Raw genomic sequence first — 19,292 nt, forward strand, 5'->3', positions numbered from 1 at the left:
GACGAGTCTGGCTCCAGGGCCAGGGAACCCAGGGAAATTGTCCCTCGGCCCAGACATGGCTGAATGCAATGCACTAGAAAGAGCCCTGGTTTGGGTTCCAATCCTGCATTTGCCTCATGCTTCCTCTCGTCTCCTCAGGCAGATCACTGAACTTTCCCCTCTTTTTCCTTCTCTAGGAAGGAGGGTATTAATAAGATTCAATGCCTTCTGAGGTCCCTATGATCTGATGACCTGCGACCTCCTTCTTGTCAACCCTGGCCTCCATTTCTGTCAGCTGTCATCCATCTCGCTGGGGCCTGGCTGGTCCTGGGTCAGCACTCTTGGGCTGTCTCCAACAGCGGAGCAGTATACCCCTCCCCCTCCCCCCTCACTTTTAAGGATGGGCTCCACGTCTCCCTTCAGACTCGGGAGTCACCATGGCCAGCCTGTGCTCTCGTCCATGACTAGAACTTTCCTCAAGGTGAGCCTGCTTCCTCCCCCGTCACCAGGAACTTCCCAGTTGTGGCCCGACCTCACACTGTGAGCCTCTACTGAGGGACAATAATGGGAGGTCCCAGAGAGGGGAGGCCGGGGGATGGGGTTGAGCTTGGAATGGAAAGAAACCTAGGGCTGAGTCCTTGATGTACTTGGTTCTGTGTGACTTTGGCCCAAACCCCTTTCATCCCAAGGGCCTCAATTGTCCCTTTGTAATATGAGCATTTTTAAGGCTCTTTCTAGTGATAGACAACATGTTTTAAGCACCTACTATGTGCCAGCTATAGTGCTAAGTGCTGAGATACGAATATGAGCAAAAAGACATACCCTCTTACCCTCAGGGAACTTGCATTCTAATTATGGAAGACAATACATAGAAGGGAGCTGAAGTGTGTGTGTGAGGGTGGGGGGAGGAGAGAGACCTAAACAGAAAGCTAGGGAGCCCAGGTCTGTGAACCTGGGTCTGTCCTCAAAATATGAGGATCCAGAAGAAATCCGCTCTTGGAAGTCAGGACCATCATGGATGAGGGCCGTTCCAGGGCGAGGAGGCAGCCATTTTGATGGCAACATCCGGAGGGGCAGAAGCAGAGCCACAGGATTGAGAGGGAATAAATTTTAGCTGTTGTCTAAGGCTGAATGACTGTTGGAAAAATGGTCTCTGTCCATGGTGCTTAAGGCCTCCCATTTCTGCCCCCAATCAAGACAGCTCGATGAACCCTGTTCACTGATTGGCTTGTCTGAGAGGAGAAAGACACAAACATCTTTTAAGCACCTACTCTGTGCCAGCCATTGGGCTAACAGACAACAAGCATGTTTTAAGCTCCTACTAGGTGCCAGCCACTGTGCTAGCTGTAGTTGGAAAGCCTCCTTCTTCCCCAAAGACCTTCCCCGGTCCACTCTTCTGCTACCTGCCCTCAGCCACAGGGCCAATTTATCTTCCAGACCTACTCCAAATCTGATTGTCATAGATTTTCTTAAGCTCTTACATTACAGGAGGACGAGGCAGTCACGGGAGAGGAAAGTTTTCCCTTGGATCTCTGAGCACTAATTTTGGCCTGATGTAAAGAAACAGCTTCCTAACAATTAAAGCTAGACAAGATGTCCTGGGAGGGCTTGTTTGCCTCTTCCAAAAAGCCTGCAAGCAAAGAAAGTGTGACATTTCTTGGAGATGGAGAGAGCTTCTGTTTAGGTGTAGGATGAATTAGGTTGCTTCGGACTTCTTTCCTCACTGACAGCTTGATTCCCTGAAAGGGCAGGGAACTAGTCTATCCTCTATGTTTTTCTTTTCAGAGGAGGAGGAAGGACAGACTGAATTAAAACTTCTTTTCACCTTGCTTAAGGGGTCTGAGGGAGGACAGGTCCCCAGAGGGAGTCTCAGAGGTTTAGATATCAGGTCATGTCATGGATTGAATCCACCATCTTAAACCTCTCTTGGAAAAGATGCAATGACAGTCTACTGTGTGCCTTCATTTTTCTGATGAGAAGGAGGGGTAATGGCTGTCCTAGAATCAGAAAGGACTTTGGTTCCCCCAACTCCATGGATGTCTCCTCAGATGCTTCTGTCTGATTGGAAACATTGGAGTTGTTGGGTACCATTTTAAACCCCTGGGCTTCCAGTTCATCCTCCCAATCCCAAAGACTTCTTCACCAAACAAGGGATGGAGATCACTTTGAATAAAAAAAGATAATTTTGCTTGCATGAATAATGGAAGTTGCAGACTGAGAAAAACATCGCACCACTCATCTCCGACATGGGTCTAGTACCCAAGATAGAGAACTAGCAAAGAAAAAAGTAAGAAGCATTTCCTCAGTGGAAGAGTTCTCAGCACCCAAGTCCTCACCCTTGTGTCAAATGATCCAACGTCAGAAGCTGATATGATTCATTTAATGGAAGCGAAATTAAATACAGTCCTATTTCATTAGCCATTGTAGATCAAACACCCAGTCCTTCCAACTGATTTGGAGCTGAAACTGTTACATTGGTTCTCTCCCTTGATTAGAATTTGAGCCCCCTGAAGGCAGAACTGGCAGGCTGTCCTATTTGTGGTGGTTAGTACAGTCCTAGAGTGGATTTGGGGAAGTTTCAGCCGCGTGTTGAAAGCTACCATAACTGTCACCATTTTGTCCCATATTTGCCGCTTTTTGTTAAATAATATCTCTCAGTCCACACTGCAGGAACAGGTTAAGCATGCTGTTTCTTTGGCGTTTCTCTTTTTTTGATTGCTGAATGACTGAAACTGAGAACTTGAAGAGCTCAGAAACATCAGCTCCTCGTTGTCTTAACTGATGAATGAGGCTTTATTCTCTTTGAACTAGTGGAAATGGCTTAACAAAGACACATCCTTTTCCTTGTAATCAGTGACAAACACCCTAGTGACCGACAAGTATGTCTCCTAATTCGTTACTCTTCTCTGACTCCGGTAAACATCGGGGATATAAAAAAGGCAAAAGATACAGACACAGAAAGCTAGAGGAATCAGCAGGATGCAGGGAGGGACAAAGGAGTTACAAAAGGAAACATGGATGGAAATAATCCAGGTATATCCTAAAAGAGTCAAAAGAGACAGAATGATACAAGGAGCTCAAGACAGAGGCACATCCCAATCTCATGGGGAAACAATGCATCAATGTACAAACAATACTATACACAGAATAAATTATGGGAGGGGGAAACAAGGAGAATCTTTTGGGCTTGGAAAGGTGTTTGCATCCATACATGATGGAGGAAACCAAGTACCACTGAATATCAAAGAGTTATCTCAGGGTGCTAAGGATGGTTCTAGGTCAAAGGCCTTCCTTCCACTTTCATATAGCTGCTGACTTTTACACCCAACTCCCTCATACAAGCTTCTCTGACCCAGTACAAGGGTTATAACTGATCTCCAGTAAGGCCAGAAAGCAATGGCAGCTGTTAGCTCTGATCTTAGTAGAAATCAGTTCTTATGATACTTATGATTCTCTGTATAGTCTTTGGGTACCAGGCTAGCTGCCACACCCTAGCTCCAATATTACAAGTTCCTCCCCCTTCTCCCTGTGTCTGCCAAGTCAAAGCCCCAGAAGAGAGACAGACACAGGGAGCTAGAGGAGTCAAAAAGATGCAGGGAGGGACAAGGGAGTTAGAAAAGGAACCATGCATGGAAACTATCCAGATACAGCCTAAGAGAGTCAAAAGACACAGAATGACATAAGAGACCAAAACAGAGAGACATCCCAACGAAACAAAAAGCCAAATACATCATTTATTTATTTATTTAAATTATTATTATAGCTTTTTATTGACAGAACATATGCATGGGTAATTTTTCAACACTGACCCTTGCAAAAACGTCTGTTCCAACTTTTCCCCTCCTTCCCTTCACCACTTCCCCTAGATGGCAGGCAGTCTCATACATGTTAAATATGTTAAAGTATTACATTATATATTTATTAAACACCTTCTGTGTTTTGGGTACTGTACCGGATTGTGGGAATACAAAGAAGAAGGTGAAATAATTTCTGCCTGCAAAGAGCGTACATTCTATGAAGGAGACAACATCCCCACCTGAGAGCATATATATACTGAACAAGTCCCAAATCAATGCATGATAGTTTAGGGAAGGAGAGAACGAGCACTTGGAGAGCTCAGCAAGGTTGAAGGTTGTGATTGACTTTTTGTGGTCAAAGTCAGTGATAATAGATTGGGAAATGGAAAGACAATCGTGGAAAAGGAATGAAATGCAATATTGCCATGCTCTAAGAAATGATGACTGAAGAATATAGAGAAGCATGGGAAGACTTGTATAAATGGCTGCAATAAGTCTACAGAATTGGGGAACTGACATACAACAATCTTAATGGGTAGAACAATATCAGCAAAACAATTGAGATGGAAATTTCCAAAGTTTAACCTGAAAGAAGAAATAGAGAGACACTTTATAGAGGTGGAGGACCATGGAGGTGGAACCCTTTCCCTCCCCATCACTGCCTTCTGGCTTTCCTGATTTTTTTCAAGTCTCAGCTAAAGTCTCACATCCTACAGGAAACCTTTTTTTTTTTTTTGGTCTGTTTAACCATAATGCATTCTCTCTGTTGTTCTCTTTGATTTGTTCTGTATTTTTTTTTTTTTTTTACCTTTTTTGCATTCCCAATGCTTAGCACAATGCCCAACACAATCTAGGTGCTTAATAAAAGCCTCTTCTTGATCTGGATTACCCCATCTCATGTCAGACATTTTTTTAATATGCTGGAGAAGGGGAAAAGTGGCAGGCACTGTGCTGAGTGCTTTTACAAAGGTTATCTCATTTGATCTCACAACAACTCCGGAGATAGGTATTATCTCCATTTCACAGCTGAGAAAACAGGCACGTGATTTATCCAGAGTCACATAGTTGGTAAGTGTCTGAATGTATATTTGATCTCAGGTCTTCCTGACTTCAGACTTTGCACCTTTTACACTGACTACAGCAACTTTCGTGTTACTTTTTTTTTTTTTAAACAAAATTTCCTTCTTCCTCTTTTAAAATTCTTTATCATACGAGATGGCTTTCTGAGGCAGGGGAGGGGAACAAAAGGTACCAATAAAAATTTAAAAACAAATATGATGCTTTATCTGAGTCTTGGAAATCTTAGAAAGTGAGGTGGGAGTATAGACATGAGAGATTGTATGAAGGCATGGAGACAGAAACAAGGAATCATGAGAAAGGGAGGGAGAGAGAGAGAGAGAGAGAATTAGAGAGAGAGAGAGAGAGAGAGAGAGAGAGAGAGAGAGAGAGAGAGAGAGAGAGAGAGAGAAAGAGAAAGAGAGAGACAGAGAGAGAAAGAGAAAGATCTTTACAGGAGATAGAAACAAAGAGACAAATAAACAGAAGCAGACATGACAGGCATATGTGGAGATTCAAAGAGATAGAGGAAACAGTAACCCATGGACCAATTGGGAGTATCAGCATCTCTATTTCCAGATGGATCATCTGGCTCATGTGTCTGTCTATCTCCCCAACTGCCCCCAAAGAAGTCTAGAATGCCCTTGACTCTGAACACCTGGTCATTGAAATCCTGCATCGTCTAGGCAGGGAAATCGAGGCTATAAAAAGCCAGCTCTGACTTTCCTAAGAAGATTTGAGGAGCTCATGTTCCTGGTCCTCCACACATTATGTCCACTTATAATCCCCCTGCCCACTCATAATCGCCTTGCCCAGGAATTCCCTGCCACAAATCTGTTCTGGGAATGAGCCAAACTGGGATGACTTCCTGTCCTGAAGCAGATGGAGAGGTCAATTCCACCTGTCTTTTTCCTCCTCCCTCAAACCCCTGGGGAGTCTGGGTCCCAGCTGTCACCCTCCCCCCCTGTGCCTCAGGAGAAATTGGGTCCCAGCTGTCACCCACTGGATTCAGAGACTTAGACTGAACAGAGACAGAAGCAGAGATAGAGACAGACTAGAGTGAAAAAAGAGATAAGGAGGGACCGAGGAAGAGTGAGAGACATACAGAGACAAATTGACCTACCAGAAGACTTAGCAGACAGCACAGAGACTGAAGGAGAAAAAACCCAAGAGACAGACAGAGAACTATAAAGAGAGACAAGAAGAGGGTGGTGAGCTGTGAGATCTCCACAAGATCCTGGATCTTGCTCTCCCTTAGGCCCCATGGAGATCCCCATGGGACCAGCTTGCATCTTTCTGAGGAAAGGGATTGCGAAGAAGCACAGGGTGAGGAATGGATGGGGAAAGAGGAAGGAGGGAAGGGAGAGAAGACAGAAGGGGATGGAATGGAGATCTGGACCTGGAAGGCATCTCTGAGACCATCTGGTTTAGCCCCTTCATTTTATAGATGAAGAAACTGAGGTTCAGGTGGATAAAATGAAGTATTTGTAAAGAATTTTGCAAGCCTCAAGCACCATATATACTCTTAGTACTAATAAAAGGAAACTTGACCAGGGTCTCCGGTGGTAGCAAGAGAAGTGAGATTTACTCTCAGGTCCCCTGATTTTTGGGCCAGTTCCTCCCATCGTTTCATGCTGGAAGAGGATGGAGGAACTCAAGAAGGGAGAGAAGGCAGAAGGAGGTAGAAGATTAGGGGAAAAGGCTGGAGAAGAAGGGAAGTTTAGGGAAGCATGAGGAAGAAGATAAAGGAAAAGTAGCTAGAAGGAGCTGGAAGGTTAGAATAAGAAGCAGGACGAGGAAGAGAGTTTAAGGAAGGAGGTGAAGGGAGAGAAGGAAGTGACTGCCAAGGAAGGAATAAAAAAGAGCAGGTGGGGAAGGGGCAGAGGCTGGATGAGCATGGAGGAAGAGGTTAGTAACTAGGGGCAGCCAGGAAAGAGGGTATGAGAGAATGTGAATGGCTTCCAGCCTCCTCTTTCAGGACCCTGGAGAGAGCCCGAGGGTCACTGAGTAGCCCTGAAGAGGGCCACTCCTGTCTCTACCTCTCCCCATTATTCTTTTCCTCCTGTACCTTCTTCAGGATCGTCCGCTAGGACCAGATGAGATTGAAGGTAACTTTCTCCTCTTCCCTCCCTCCCAGGCAGTTCTCCCAGACCCTATTTTTCTGCCACATCCTCTTCATTCCTACTCTTAACAGTACTCTCATTACCTCCATCCCAGTCTCCCAAGACTCAATCTCTCCTGTTAATTTTAAGTTCCCATTCATTTCTTGAAGGGTGGGTTTGTCGTCTACCCATATATTTCCTTGGCAGCTTTAAGGCCTCCAATTTCAGTGATTTTTAGTCCCAATTTACCCCCATCCATCTCCCCATGACAGTATCAGGAGTTCCCAACTTTCCTCCATTGGCTGCAGGAATCCCACCCCTGTCCACCACTGGGGAGTTTTCCTCGAGGTCTCATTCGGAGGCCAAGTCCTGTTGGCAGAGGCTTTCCCAGGAGGGGATTTTCCTAGATTCTCCCCCTTCCCCCTGGTAGTTTTCAGGCTCCTCATAATCACCTTCCCCCTTCCCTGCCTTTCCCCTAGAGCTCCGGGAAGCCTTCCAAGAGTTTGACAAGGATCGAGATGGTTTCATCTCCTGCAAGGACCTGGGGAATCTGATGAGGACCATGGGCTACATGCCCACTGAGATGGAGCTGGCAGAGTTGGGACAGCAGATCCGAATGAACCGTGAGAATTGGGGTGGGGCAGGGGAAGATGGGCAGGGTTAGAGACAATAGGATGGTACAAACCCCTTAACTTTCTACAGTTACCTAAGGTTTTCAATGGGTTTCCCTATTGGATAGCCAATGTAAAGTATGGTTTTCACCATTTACTAGATGGGAAAACTGAGGTTCTGTGAGGCACTGGATTTATACAGGGGCTCACTGTTAGGGAGTGGAAGAGCTGAGATTCGAAACCAGGGTTTCTGAATTGGAGCAAAGTGTTCTTTCTATGACCCCTGAGGGAGAGAGGTTGCTAGGTTAAGGAAGTAAGTGAAGTGATGAAGTCAAGCCAATGATTCAAGGAAGAAGTTGGGCTTGGTCTGGAGGAAGGAGGAAGGAAGGCAATGGGAAGAGAAGTGAAGTTCGAGGTGAGGTTGATTTGAGAAAGAAGTGGGGGGTGGCTAAGGCACGAGGATGGGTGATGGAAATGTGGGAAAGCTGTTGAGAAATATGGTGGGTTTAGTGGTGGAACTAAGCTCGAGCTGGGAGTGCCGAGTGTGGGGAGATGTTGGGGCTGGGGCTGAGGGAAGCATTAGCACAGGAAGGTCTTCATCTGTGGTTTGGAGGATTGGGGATGAACAGCTAATCGGGTGAGGACATGATGAGGGTGGGATGATGATGGGGCCGGCTTTGGGAGATGATGTGGTCAAGGAGATCAAGTGAGATCAAGAGAGCTGAGGAGATAATGAGAAAACAGAAATGATGGGACTGGGAATTTGATGGGGAGGGCAGGATTAGGGAGATTACAGGAGCATGAGTATAGAAGAGGAGACTCCATTCATTATGAAGAATGTGAGGTGTAGGAGGCTAAGGGATTTCTCCACGGTCACGAGATACTGTCAGAGGTGGTCTGTGAACCCCGGCTCTCCAGCTCTCGGGGCAGTACTCATTCTATTCTACTAACAGGTTTCAGAATGAAGGAGACAGACTCGGGGAGGTGATGGGGAGGAGAGAATAGGATGAGAGGGGAGGAGATGAAGGGGTGGAGAGCCTTAGTGCCTCAGAGATGGCTGCTGCTTGGCTCCCATCCCAGTTCCCATTTCTGTATCTTCACCAGGACCATCTCTCAGGCCTGTACTTTTTCATGGTGGGTTCTGTGCATCTCCTTCAAAGCTCAGCCCAAGCTCTGCCTTCTACACAAGCCCTTCCCTGCTTTTCCCATCTGTTTGCATCCCCAGAAATCACTTTATATTTATTTTGTGAACATCTTTTACTTATCTGTGTGCACGCAGTGTTTCTTCTTGTAGAATGTAAGCTTCTTGAGGGCAGGGACTACTTTGTTATTGTCTTTATATCTCTTGCCCCTCTCAATGTGTCTGGCATGAATTAGACAGTTATTAAATGCTTGTTAATTGACTGATTGATCAAAGATTCAGATTAGGAGCCAGCCAGGACTGGTGATGTGGGTGCTAGGTGGGGTGCACTCAGGAGCAGAAACTCCTGGCTGGGCTGGGGGAAGAAGAAGGAGGGGGTCCTGATCTGCTCCAGGGCCCCCGAGAAGAGGGAGTCTAGGGAACCTGGGACTCAGGCTCAGTTTTTGTTTGTTCTTCTTCTCCCTGTTCTTAACGTTTCTTATCCCTAGTTGGTGGCAGGGTAGACTTTGAGGATTTTGTAGAGCTAATGACACCCAAGCTTCTGGCAGAGACAGCTGGGATGATTGGAGTGCATGAGATGCGGGATGCCTTCAAGGAGGTAAGCAGGGAGAGGGAGGCTGTTGGACGCACTGACTCCAAAGGGGAGCCCTCTGGACCACTTTCTGGCCTAGATTTCCTTTCATAAAAGGACTCCCTTGGCCTGGATAATCAATGAATGCATTGAATCATGGCAGTCTCCAAGTCACAATCGTTCAGAACCATGGACAAGGTTCAGGGACAATGAAGGAGGCCAGGGTCACCGAGGAACCCCTGTGCAACGTAAAAAGAGTAGTTAGAGATCATGGAGCCTAACTTTGACATACAAGGAAACTGAAAGAGAAAGAGAGAGGAGGATAGAGAAAAAAAAAGCGGGGGAGGGAGGGAGAGAGAGAGACAGAGAGAGAGAGAGAGAGAGACAGACAGAGAGAGAGAGAGAGAGAGAGAGAGAGAGAGAGAGAGAGAGAGAGAGAGACTTGAGGAGGCTGAGGGAAGTGCTTCTTTGCCACCTCAGAGTTCGGAGCTGCATAAAACGCAGGGAGGGCTACAGAAGGAACCCCCACCCCCACCCCCACCCGGGGCTCTGCTCTTCCCTTTGGCTGCCCCATCCTGAAGTCTTCCCAGATCAACCCTCTTCTTCCATTTCCTCCTTTGCTGCCGGGTTGTCTGGAGCAGTTTGATACCAATGGAGACGGCTCAATCACCCTGGTGGAACTTCGCCAGGCCTTGCAAAGGCTGCTGGGGGAGCAGCTCAGTGCCCGCGAGATTTCTGAGGTTGTGCAGGAGGCTGATGTCAATGGAGACGGCACCGTGGATTTTGAAGGTGACACAGGCCCCGCCAGGCACTGCTGTCCCCCCTCCCTCTAGGCACAGTCCAGTTGCTTAGTTTTCTGGGATCGAGAAGATGCTTAGAGTTCCTCTAGCCCCTCCCCCCTTCTCCATTTGATCAGGAGAAAACAATCCTGAGGACTGGGTTGGGGGCAGGGCGAAGGGAGGGGCAGAGGGGAGGGAGGAGATGCTGACTGCCATCTTGTCCCTTCCTTCTCAGAGTTTGTGAAGATGATGTCCCGCTGAGGAGCCCGGTCCCGGCCCCGGCTCCTTGTCCAGGAGACACTCAGAAATGCGGGGCAGGAGCCGTCCCACCTTCCCCAGGTGGGCCAGGAAGCCGAGCATTATGGGATCACAGGATTAGAAGTAGATTAGAGTTTAGTGGGGATTACATCCAATTGCCTAATTTTGTAGCTGGAGGAATAAACCTGAGAGATGGGGAGGAGGGTTTTGCACAGGGTCATGTGGCGAGTCCCCCCCAGAGCCTGGGTGTGTGTGTGTATGGGGGGGAGTCTCCGGACCCATTCCGGCGCTCCCTTCAGGGACGATAAGCAGGGAGGGATGCTCCCCACACATAATACCCTTTGGGATATTGTCCTTCTTTCCCCGAGCCCCAACTCTCATCGAGATGGAGTTTAATCCCCAGATCAGATTAACAGCAGCTCTGGCCTTCTGCCCCTTTGGGGACAGGGGAACTTGGACTGTTAATCTTTGGGGGAAATCCTAGGCCAAGGCCATTCCCCCACCCCCCAGCTTGGAGTGGACCCACCCAGAGTTCTGTCCCTCTGAGTCTTTCATCAGAAGTCAAATGTGCCGAGCTGAGGACTCCGGGAGCAAGAAGGCCAGTTAAGAAGCTCTTGATGCAGTCAGATTCTCCAATTTCCCAGTTCCCCGGTTCTGTCTGCTGCTTCTCATCAGGGTCAGAGATCTAGAACAGGGCAGGACAGTAGAGCTCCTCAACGGACCATTTTGGGGCCCTTCTTGTCCAAGGTCACACATTGTAAATTCTTGGAGGTTGAGGGGCCCTTTGACCCCAAATGCAGAATGTTCTTTGTCTTGAGCCGTATTGTGACCATCAACACAGAATTTAACCCCTCCCCCATAATTAGTCTTTGGCGGGGGTGGGGGTGGGGGTGGGGAACTGTGAAGGAGAATCCCTTTAAAGAAGTGAGAGTTGAACATATTTGTAACATAAAATACTGAAGTGGAAGAAAAAATGTCGGAAAGTGATTTAGCAGGTGCAAAAGTGGGTGGGTCGGTGAAATGTGGAGTTGGGAGGGTTCTCCGAGATCATCCAGCCCCCCCACCTTTCTCAAGGGAGGAGACCGTGCTGCCCTCCCTTTCAGGCAAGTCACCATCTGCTTAAATACCTCCAGTGATGGAGAACTCATCGTCTCAGTTTCAAGCAAGTCCTGGCTTCTCCCGTCTCTGGACCCCTCCTTGCTCAAGACCCCTCTCTTGACTGGATGGTTCCCTTGTCACCCTTCTCCTCCCTCTCCCTCATCTCTCAACCTAGTCCTCCGCAACTGTTGGCCATGTTACTAGTGAATTAATTCCCTCCAGGTACTATAAACATTTCTCATTCAGTCTCTGGCTTGTGTTTGATCTCTCCTATCCCTCATTGTCGACTTTGTGACACTATTTCTTTTCCTTTAAACCCAGGTATAATTTTTTTCCATTTAGCCCCCAGAGCCCCTCAGCTGGCAGGGGACTGGGGGTCTATCTGGGGGAAGGATGAATGCTGGGATCACAGATTTAGAGCTGGGGTGGCCTTTAAAGGTCATGCTTTGCAGATGAGGAATTGGGAGAATGGTGGGATGAGGAGGAGCAAAGTGGAGATTCACTTGCTCCAGATGATATGGATCATTGATGGCAAGGCCGGGATTTGATCTCTTTACACTGAACCATGCCGCTGATGAGGTGCAAATGATGGGTTAGTGGTAGTTGTGATGAGCTGTGAGAACTGGGCTGGGAGATCCCCTCTGGTCCCAGCTGCAGGTCCTATCAAAAGAATCCACAAACCCGAAATCGGAGCAAAAAGGGATTTATGGGCCCTGCGAAGCCAGCTCTCCGGGGAGTCAGACTTCTTAGTGGCCAAAAGGTCCTGTTAGGAAGATGGCTAAGGAGAGCAAATCTTCACTAGTGGGCCTGGTCTATTAAGATGTCTACCCAAAATATCTGGGCGTGTAGCCCTCGATACATTGGGGCTTACTTTGATCTTTGGCCTAGAGAGGGGGGAGAGGGGGAAAGGGGACAACTCCTGAGAGACTGATTTTCAGTTCAATTTAAAATTGAATGTTTGAGCCACTGAGAGTTGTTCGTGGCAATTCAGTGGAGGATGATTGACCAAGATCTCCAATTGAATGAAGCCACTTAACTGGGAGTTTGCAGGCTTTTCCCAGGGTCTGGGAGCTCCAGAAGAGGATACAGTTTACATCTGGGGGCCCCCACAAAAAATCTTAGTTTATGTCGCTGCCTCCTGGGAAAGTGCAGGTCAAGAGCACTTAAAGGATCAGGAAGATGGATGAGTGTTTAATTATGAATCTTATTTGCCTCCACATCTTCCCTAGAGCTGAGCAGAGGTGAATTAAGTGCACATGTGCAGAATTTTACTGAATTAGCTACATGGGCTTATTTTTATTTTTATTTTTGGAGTTGGGACTTCTAGCCTGTGATTGCACTGAGATCTTACTCATTTTTATATCCTTATTCCCTAATCCAGCATCCCATTCCAGGTTCTGCAATCAGTCAATTATTAATCCCTTATAAAGCACTGGAGTTCTAATCTACCCACAGAGGCTGGCACTGTGCAAAGTGCTGGGAATCACAAAAGTCTTCTCTACCCTCAAGGAACTTTCATTCTCATGGGGTTAAACTTCACATAAACAAATGCAAACTGAATATGAGGCAATTTTGAGGGGAAAGCATAGGAAGCTGGGGTGGTGGGGGAGGGAATAGGAAATGCTTCATGTGCTGGTAGTGACTGTAAGAAAGTGATGGATCAAAGAGGTGGAAGTGAGGAGGGAGTATGGGCCGGGTATGGGACGTGTCCAAACAAAGGCATGGCGAAGGGACCTGGAAGGACTGAGAGGAGGCAAATTTGACTGGGCTGAAGAGTGAGAGTAGGGGACAAATGTAAAAAGATGCTGGAAAGGTTCGTGGAGACCAAGCTGTGATAGGCTTTAGATCCTACAAAGGAAGCTGTATTTGAACCTAAGAGCAATCGAGAGCCATTGAAGTTTATTGAGCAGGGACAGAAGAAAGATTCTGGTCAGAGCTTTACTTTAAGAAAATCACTTTACTTGGGTGGAGGAGGTGGGAGATCAAGTAGGAAGCTATTGTAATAGTCCAGGTGAAAGTAACTAGAGTCTGAATAAAGGTATGGCTGGGTGAATGAAAAGAAACAATTTTGTGAAGGTCATAGTGATGGGGTGCTGGGGTGCAGAAATACTGAATCCCCCAAATATATTGGAGTTTCAGGATTCTCCTAGTACAGTCCACCAAATGTTGGGAAGTGGGCTTGGACCTCCCAGATATATCGGGATCAGTGTTTTGAGCCATCTCAAAAGAATCTGTGGACTTGGACCTTCTCCAAATCAAGAGCCAGAGATTTTATTATTATGCCCTTGACTGGCTGCTAAGTTCTGAAGGGGAGTTTTTGTGATTAAGAAGTGTAAAGATGCTAGCTAAGTTCCGTTGTGAAACGTGCCATTTACCAGGGGGAAGACTCCATAACTAGGGGTAGAGATGCCATTAGGCACCCAAGTTCTTAAAGAACTTGTTGCCATAAAGCTGGAGGATCCTAATGAACCAGCAAAGAATTGGGGAATTATGCCATTCACCAATAGCCTAACCCTCAAAGGAGTTAGCTGTTGGAATTGCTCCAGATGATGGGCAGAATAACTAATAAACCCAGGAAGAAGTGGGGTACAAGTAGGTTCTTTTAGAGGGAAAATAACCTCGGGGGTTAACATCATAACTTGGTCTTCTGATTGGAGCAGTAACAGTAGGGTTTCTCAGTGCAAGGAATTGAACAAGGAATTCCACCTGGGCTTACTGCTACAAAGACTTACTTAGGATAACAAAAGGCCTAATTAAACAAAGGGTTGAGATAATCAGTGTTACTCCTAACTTGCCTCTCTCCAGTCAAGGCACCTCCTTATGGTCCTTCTAGCTATCAGAAACCAAGGACCCCATCATTTGGATCACAGAATTAGAGCTTGAGATCATTGTTCTAATAACCTCATTGTTTAGATGAGGAAACTGAGGTTCCAAGTCATAGAGGGTCAATCCTGGATTAGCCAGCTGCTTTGACTCCAATTTCAGCAACATAACTGCCAGGATTTTCCCACTGCATGGATGTGGTGTGACATGGAACTTACCCTCAGCTTGACTTGAATTACAGAGGGGGAAACCAAGGCAAAGAAATAAGTGGCTTGCCTAGCTAAGAAGTGCCCGAGACCAGATTGATCTCAGGAAGATGAATCTTCCAGACCCCAGCCCCAGTTCTGCCCACTGCACCATCTAGCTGCCCAGAAGGCTAATGGTGTTCAAATATTTATTTCATGGAGCAGCAGTTAAAGATGGTAGGAAGTCCAGCTCTAGTTCTCCCAGGCAATCCAGGCTCCTTTCTCCCTCTTGGACAAGTCTGGACCCAGCTCACTTTCCATCTGTAGTGCTGATCAAGATCTCTGCCATGAAAGGTGGGACAGCCTAGTGGAAAGCACATTGAACCCAGCTAGAACCAGGAGCTACTTGGGTCCAAACCTTACCCCAGATGTCATTTGGCAGATTTATCCTGAGTAGGTCATTGACCCACTTGGAGTCTCTTATCTCTTCTGTAAAGTGAGGATGATGAGCTTTCACTCCTCATAGTGCCTCATTGCTTTCACAGTCTGCAGGGAAGCACTTTAAAAATGTGATTCATTATTAGGAAAACTATAAGTATAATTGAATCTATCAATAGCAAAACTAACAAAAACTATGATCATCTCAATAGATGCAGAAAAAGCATTTGATAAAATCCAACACCCATTCCTAATAAAAACACTAGAAAGTATAGGACTAAATGAACTTGTCCTTAAAATGATCAGTAGCATCTATTTAAACCACTAGGAAGCATCATATGTAATGGGGATAAACTGGAACCATTCTCAAGATCAGGGGTGAAACAAGGTTGCCCACTATCACCATTAGTATTCAATATTGTCTTAGAAATGTTAGCTTTGGCTATAAGAGAAGAAAAAGAGGCTAAAGGAATTAGAATACGTAATAGGAAACCAAATTATCACTCTTTGCAGATGATATTAGATAGAGAATCCTAGAGAATTAACTAAAAAACTACTAGAAACAATCCACAACTTTAGCAAAGTTGTAGAATCCAAAATAAATCCACAGAAAATATCAGCATTTTTATATATTATCAACAAAGTCTGGCAGCAAGAGTTACAAAAAGAAATTCCATTTAAAATAACTGATGATAATATAAAGTATTTGGGAATCTATCTGCCAAGGGAAAGTCAGGAACTATATGCACACAATTCCAGAACACTTTTTATACAAATAAAGTCAGCACTAAAAAATTGGAAAAACATCAAGTGCTCATGGGTAGGCTGAGCAAATATAATAAAAATGACAATACTATCTAAATTAATCTACTTATTCAGTGCCATACCAATCAAACTCCCAAGAAATTATTTTACAGATCTAGAAAAAATAGTAACAAACTTCACCTAGAAGAACAAAAGGTCAAGAATTTCAAAGGAATTAATAAAAAAAATGCCAATGAAGGTGGCCTGGCTGTGCCAGACTTAAAATTACATTATAAAGTAGTGGTCACCAAAACCATTTGGTATTGGCTAAGAAATGGACTAGTCATCAGTGAAATAGGTTAGGTTCACAGGACAAAATAGGCAATAAATATAATAATCTAGTATTTGACAAACCCAAAGACCTTGGATTTTGGAATAAGAATTCATTATTTGACAAAACCTTCTGGGTATGGCAGAAACTAGGTATTGACTCACACTGAATATTGTATACCAAGATAAGGTCAAAACGGGTTCATGATCCAGATATTAAAAAATGATATTATAAACAAATTCAAAGAACATAGTACAGTTTACTTCTCAGATCTGTGGAGAAGGAAGGAATTTGTGACCAAAAAAGAACTAGAGCTCATTATTGAACAAAAACTAGATAATTTTGATTATATTAGGTTAAGCTTTTGTACAAACAAAATTAATACAGACAAGATTAGAAAGGAAGCAATAAACTGGGAAAACATTTTTACATTCAAGGGTATTGATAAAAGCCTCATTTCTAAAATATATATTTATAAATTATTTTATAATTTATAAATTTATAAAAATTTATAAAATTTCAAATTTATAAAAATTCTAGCTATTCTCCAATTGATAAATGATCAAAAGATATGAACAGAAAATTTTCAGATGATGAAATTGAAACTATTTCTACCCATATGAAAAGGTGATCCAAATCATTATTGATCAGAGAAATGCAAATTAAGACAACTTTGAGACATCACTTCACACCTCTCAGATTGACTAAGATGACAGGAAAAGATAATGCTGAATGTTGGAGGGGATGTGGGAAAACTGGGACACTGATACATTGTTGGTGGAACTGCGAATGGATCCAGCCATTCTGAAGAGCATTTTGGAACTTTGCTCAAAAAGTTATCAGACTGTGCATACCTTTTGACCCAGCAGTGTTAGTACTGGGTTTATATCCCAAAGAGATATTAAAGGCGGGAAAGGGACCTACATGTGCAAAAATGTTTGTGGCAGCCCTGTTTGGAGTGGCCAGAAACTGGAAACTGAGTGGATGCCCATCAATTGGGGAATGGCTGAAAAAGTTATGGTTATGATCAATTCTGATGGATGTGGCTCTCTTCAACAATGAAATGATTCAGGCCAGTTCCAATGATCCTGTGAAGAAGAGAGCCATCTGCACACACAGAGAGGACCATGGGGACTGAGTATGGATCACAACATAGCATTCAAACTCTTTTTATTGTTATTTGCTTGCATTTTATTTTTTTCTCATTTTTTTCCAGTTTGATTTTATTTTTCCTGGGCAGCAAGATAATCGTATAAGTATGTATGCCTCTATTGGATTTAACATACATTTCTACCATGTTTAACATGTATTGGACTATTTGCCATCTAGAGGAAGGGGGAGGAAGGGGGGATATTGGAACACAAGATTTTCCAAGGGTTAAACATATGTTTTGAAAAATAAAAAGCTTTAGTTAAAAAAAAGAAAGAAAAATACAATTGCTTATTATTATTAAGAGTCAGCATGATTGTAGTGGCTATAGAACCGGCTTTAGATTCGAGTCTGAGTTCAAGTCATACTGACTGGGTGACGCTGGGAAGTCAGTAGGTGGCTAATACCACACGACTCACTTGGTGAGAAATAAAATTATCTCTGTAGCTGTATTTACTCTGTATTTGAATGATATTCACTCGGGCATTAAATACACTCATGAGGTAGGTAGGTGGTACTGTGGATACAGTATTGAGTCTGAAGGGAAGAAGATGTCTGTGTGACCCTGGGACAATCATTATACCTCTGCCTGCCTCAGTTTTTCATAGATATTCCTGTGGCGAGGATCACAATGAGATAACAGTCAAAAACTGCTTGGCACAGTGCCTGTACACAGCAGGTACTTAATAAGTGCTTGTTTCCCTCTCTTTCTAGTTGGAAGCCTTTAAGATTTTGCTATACTGAATCAAATGCTTTAAAAAAAAAATAACAATAGTGGGGCTTGTATTCCCACATACTTTCAATCAGTCTTGTCAACTTAAAGCCAAATAGAATAGATTGTATTTTGATCTAGAGATGATAAGACATTGCTGGAACTTCCCTAGCTGGGAGATCCATGAGGTGCCATCTGCAATGGTCCAGGTGATGAGGGCCTGAGTTAGAATGGTGAGCAAATAAATGCAAAGAATGGGCATTTATTAAGCACCTATTATGTGCCAGGTAGTGTCTTAAAGTTTTACAGATATGATCTTGCTTTATGTTTACAATCCTTAGAGGTGAACCCTCATTTTATTTCAGAGGAACCAGGGGCAGACAGAGACGGAGATTGCTGTGAGTCCAAAGGCTGGAGGGTGTCTGAGGCTGGATTTGAACTCTTGGCTCAGTGGGCTATCTATCCTCCATGCCATATAGCTGCAAATAGGACATCTCTGAGAGATCATATGGAAGTAGAATTGACAGGACTTGGAAACGAATTAGATAAGAGATGATGGAGAGGGAAGGTGACATATGAAAGATGGCTGAAAGGGCACACAAGTGGGGAAATTAGGATGAGGGTGACATTGGGGTGGGGATGAGGGGGTGAATGCAGTTTGGATCTTTGAGAAGTGTGAGAGCCGGTAGTGGAGCTCTCCAGCAGACAATTGCAAGGGACCAGCTAGACCTGCTTAGGAAGAACTGGGAGTAGAGAGATGACAGCTGAACCTATGGGATGGAAGTCAACCGCTAAAAATCCATAAAGATGCACAAGAAAAAGCCCGGGGGGGGAGAGACTTGGGGAGCCCCCCAATTAAGGTGGGAGCACAAACCAGGATCCAGCAAAGGAGACTGAGGAAGAAAGGTGGGATGAAGGGTATTTTGCTAATAATAGAGCAGGGCTGAGCTGAGATGGGGATTCAGGAAGGGCAGGAGTCCTAGCAAGAGAGGCTGTTTTTCACCCAAGCCTCTGGGGACTGTAAATCCCGGAGATTAGTCAACGAAGAGGAAAGAGATTTCCAGCAAGAGGGTGGATTAGTCAGTGTCTCTAAACTACTTCCACCCCCACTGCTTAAAAGGAATTATGCACCATATGTAGAGTAATGACAGCTAAATCCGGGGAAGATGGAGTCCCAGCAAGGTTAAATTCTTCCCAAATGATGACCAAAAAACTAATATTCACACTGGTCACACTTGGGGCCTCCTGCCCCACCAGTCTCCATTTGACCAAGACTGGAGCACAAAGTCCCAGGCTTGAATAGGGGCACCTACGGATGCGTAAATACCTCCCATGAGAACTGTCACCATCCATATCCTTGAGGAAGAGGTCTAGAGGGAAGGACCGTGCTTTAGCCTTTTCCTCTTGGCCAGAGAAAGATCTGATAAATGAGCTTCATTTGGGAGATATTGAGGGATGGACTTTCCATCTTCCCAACAATGTTTCCATAAGAGCTAATCGTATTTGTACCAGGAGCCC

General features: G+C 44.9%; 1 protein-coding gene across 1 annotated transcript; it reads left to right on the forward strand.

Annotated features, from left to right (window-relative positions):
• Positions 1–6,095: 6,095 nt before the first annotated feature.
• On the forward strand, positions 6,096–11,608 carry CABP5 (calcium binding protein 5). Its single transcript, XM_051991462.1, has 6 exons — positions 6,096–6,158; positions 6,910–6,940; positions 7,414–7,557; positions 9,175–9,284; positions 9,899–10,046; positions 10,272–11,608. The coding sequence occupies exons 1-6, from the start codon at positions 6,096–6,098 to the stop codon at positions 10,295–10,297; spliced, it is 522 nt and encodes a 173-aa protein (XP_051847422.1). The 3' UTR covers positions 10,298–11,608.
• The last annotated feature ends 7,684 nt before the right edge of the window (positions 11,609–19,292 follow it).

This window comes from Antechinus flavipes, chromosome 3 (assembly GCF_016432865.1).
Source record: "Antechinus flavipes isolate AdamAnt ecotype Samford, QLD, Australia chromosome 3, AdamAnt_v2, whole genome shotgun sequence".
Lineage (NCBI taxonomy): Eukaryota > Metazoa > Chordata > Mammalia > Dasyuromorphia > Dasyuridae > Antechinus > Antechinus flavipes.

Excerpts from the sequence above, each read along its gene's own strand:
- CABP5 (XM_051991462.1), top strand. The coding sequence starts at position 6,096 with ATGGAGATCCCCATGGGACCAGCTTGCATCTTTCTGAGGAAAGGGATT. Across the intron at positions 6,159-6,909 it reads GGATTGCGAAGAAGCACAGG|GATCGTCCGCTAGGACCAGA; the intron begins GTGAGGAATGGA and ends TACCTTCTTCAG. Across the intron at positions 10,047-10,271 it reads CGGCACCGTGGATTTTGAAG|AGTTTGTGAAGATGATGTCC; the intron begins GTGACACAGGCC and ends CTTCCTTCTCAG.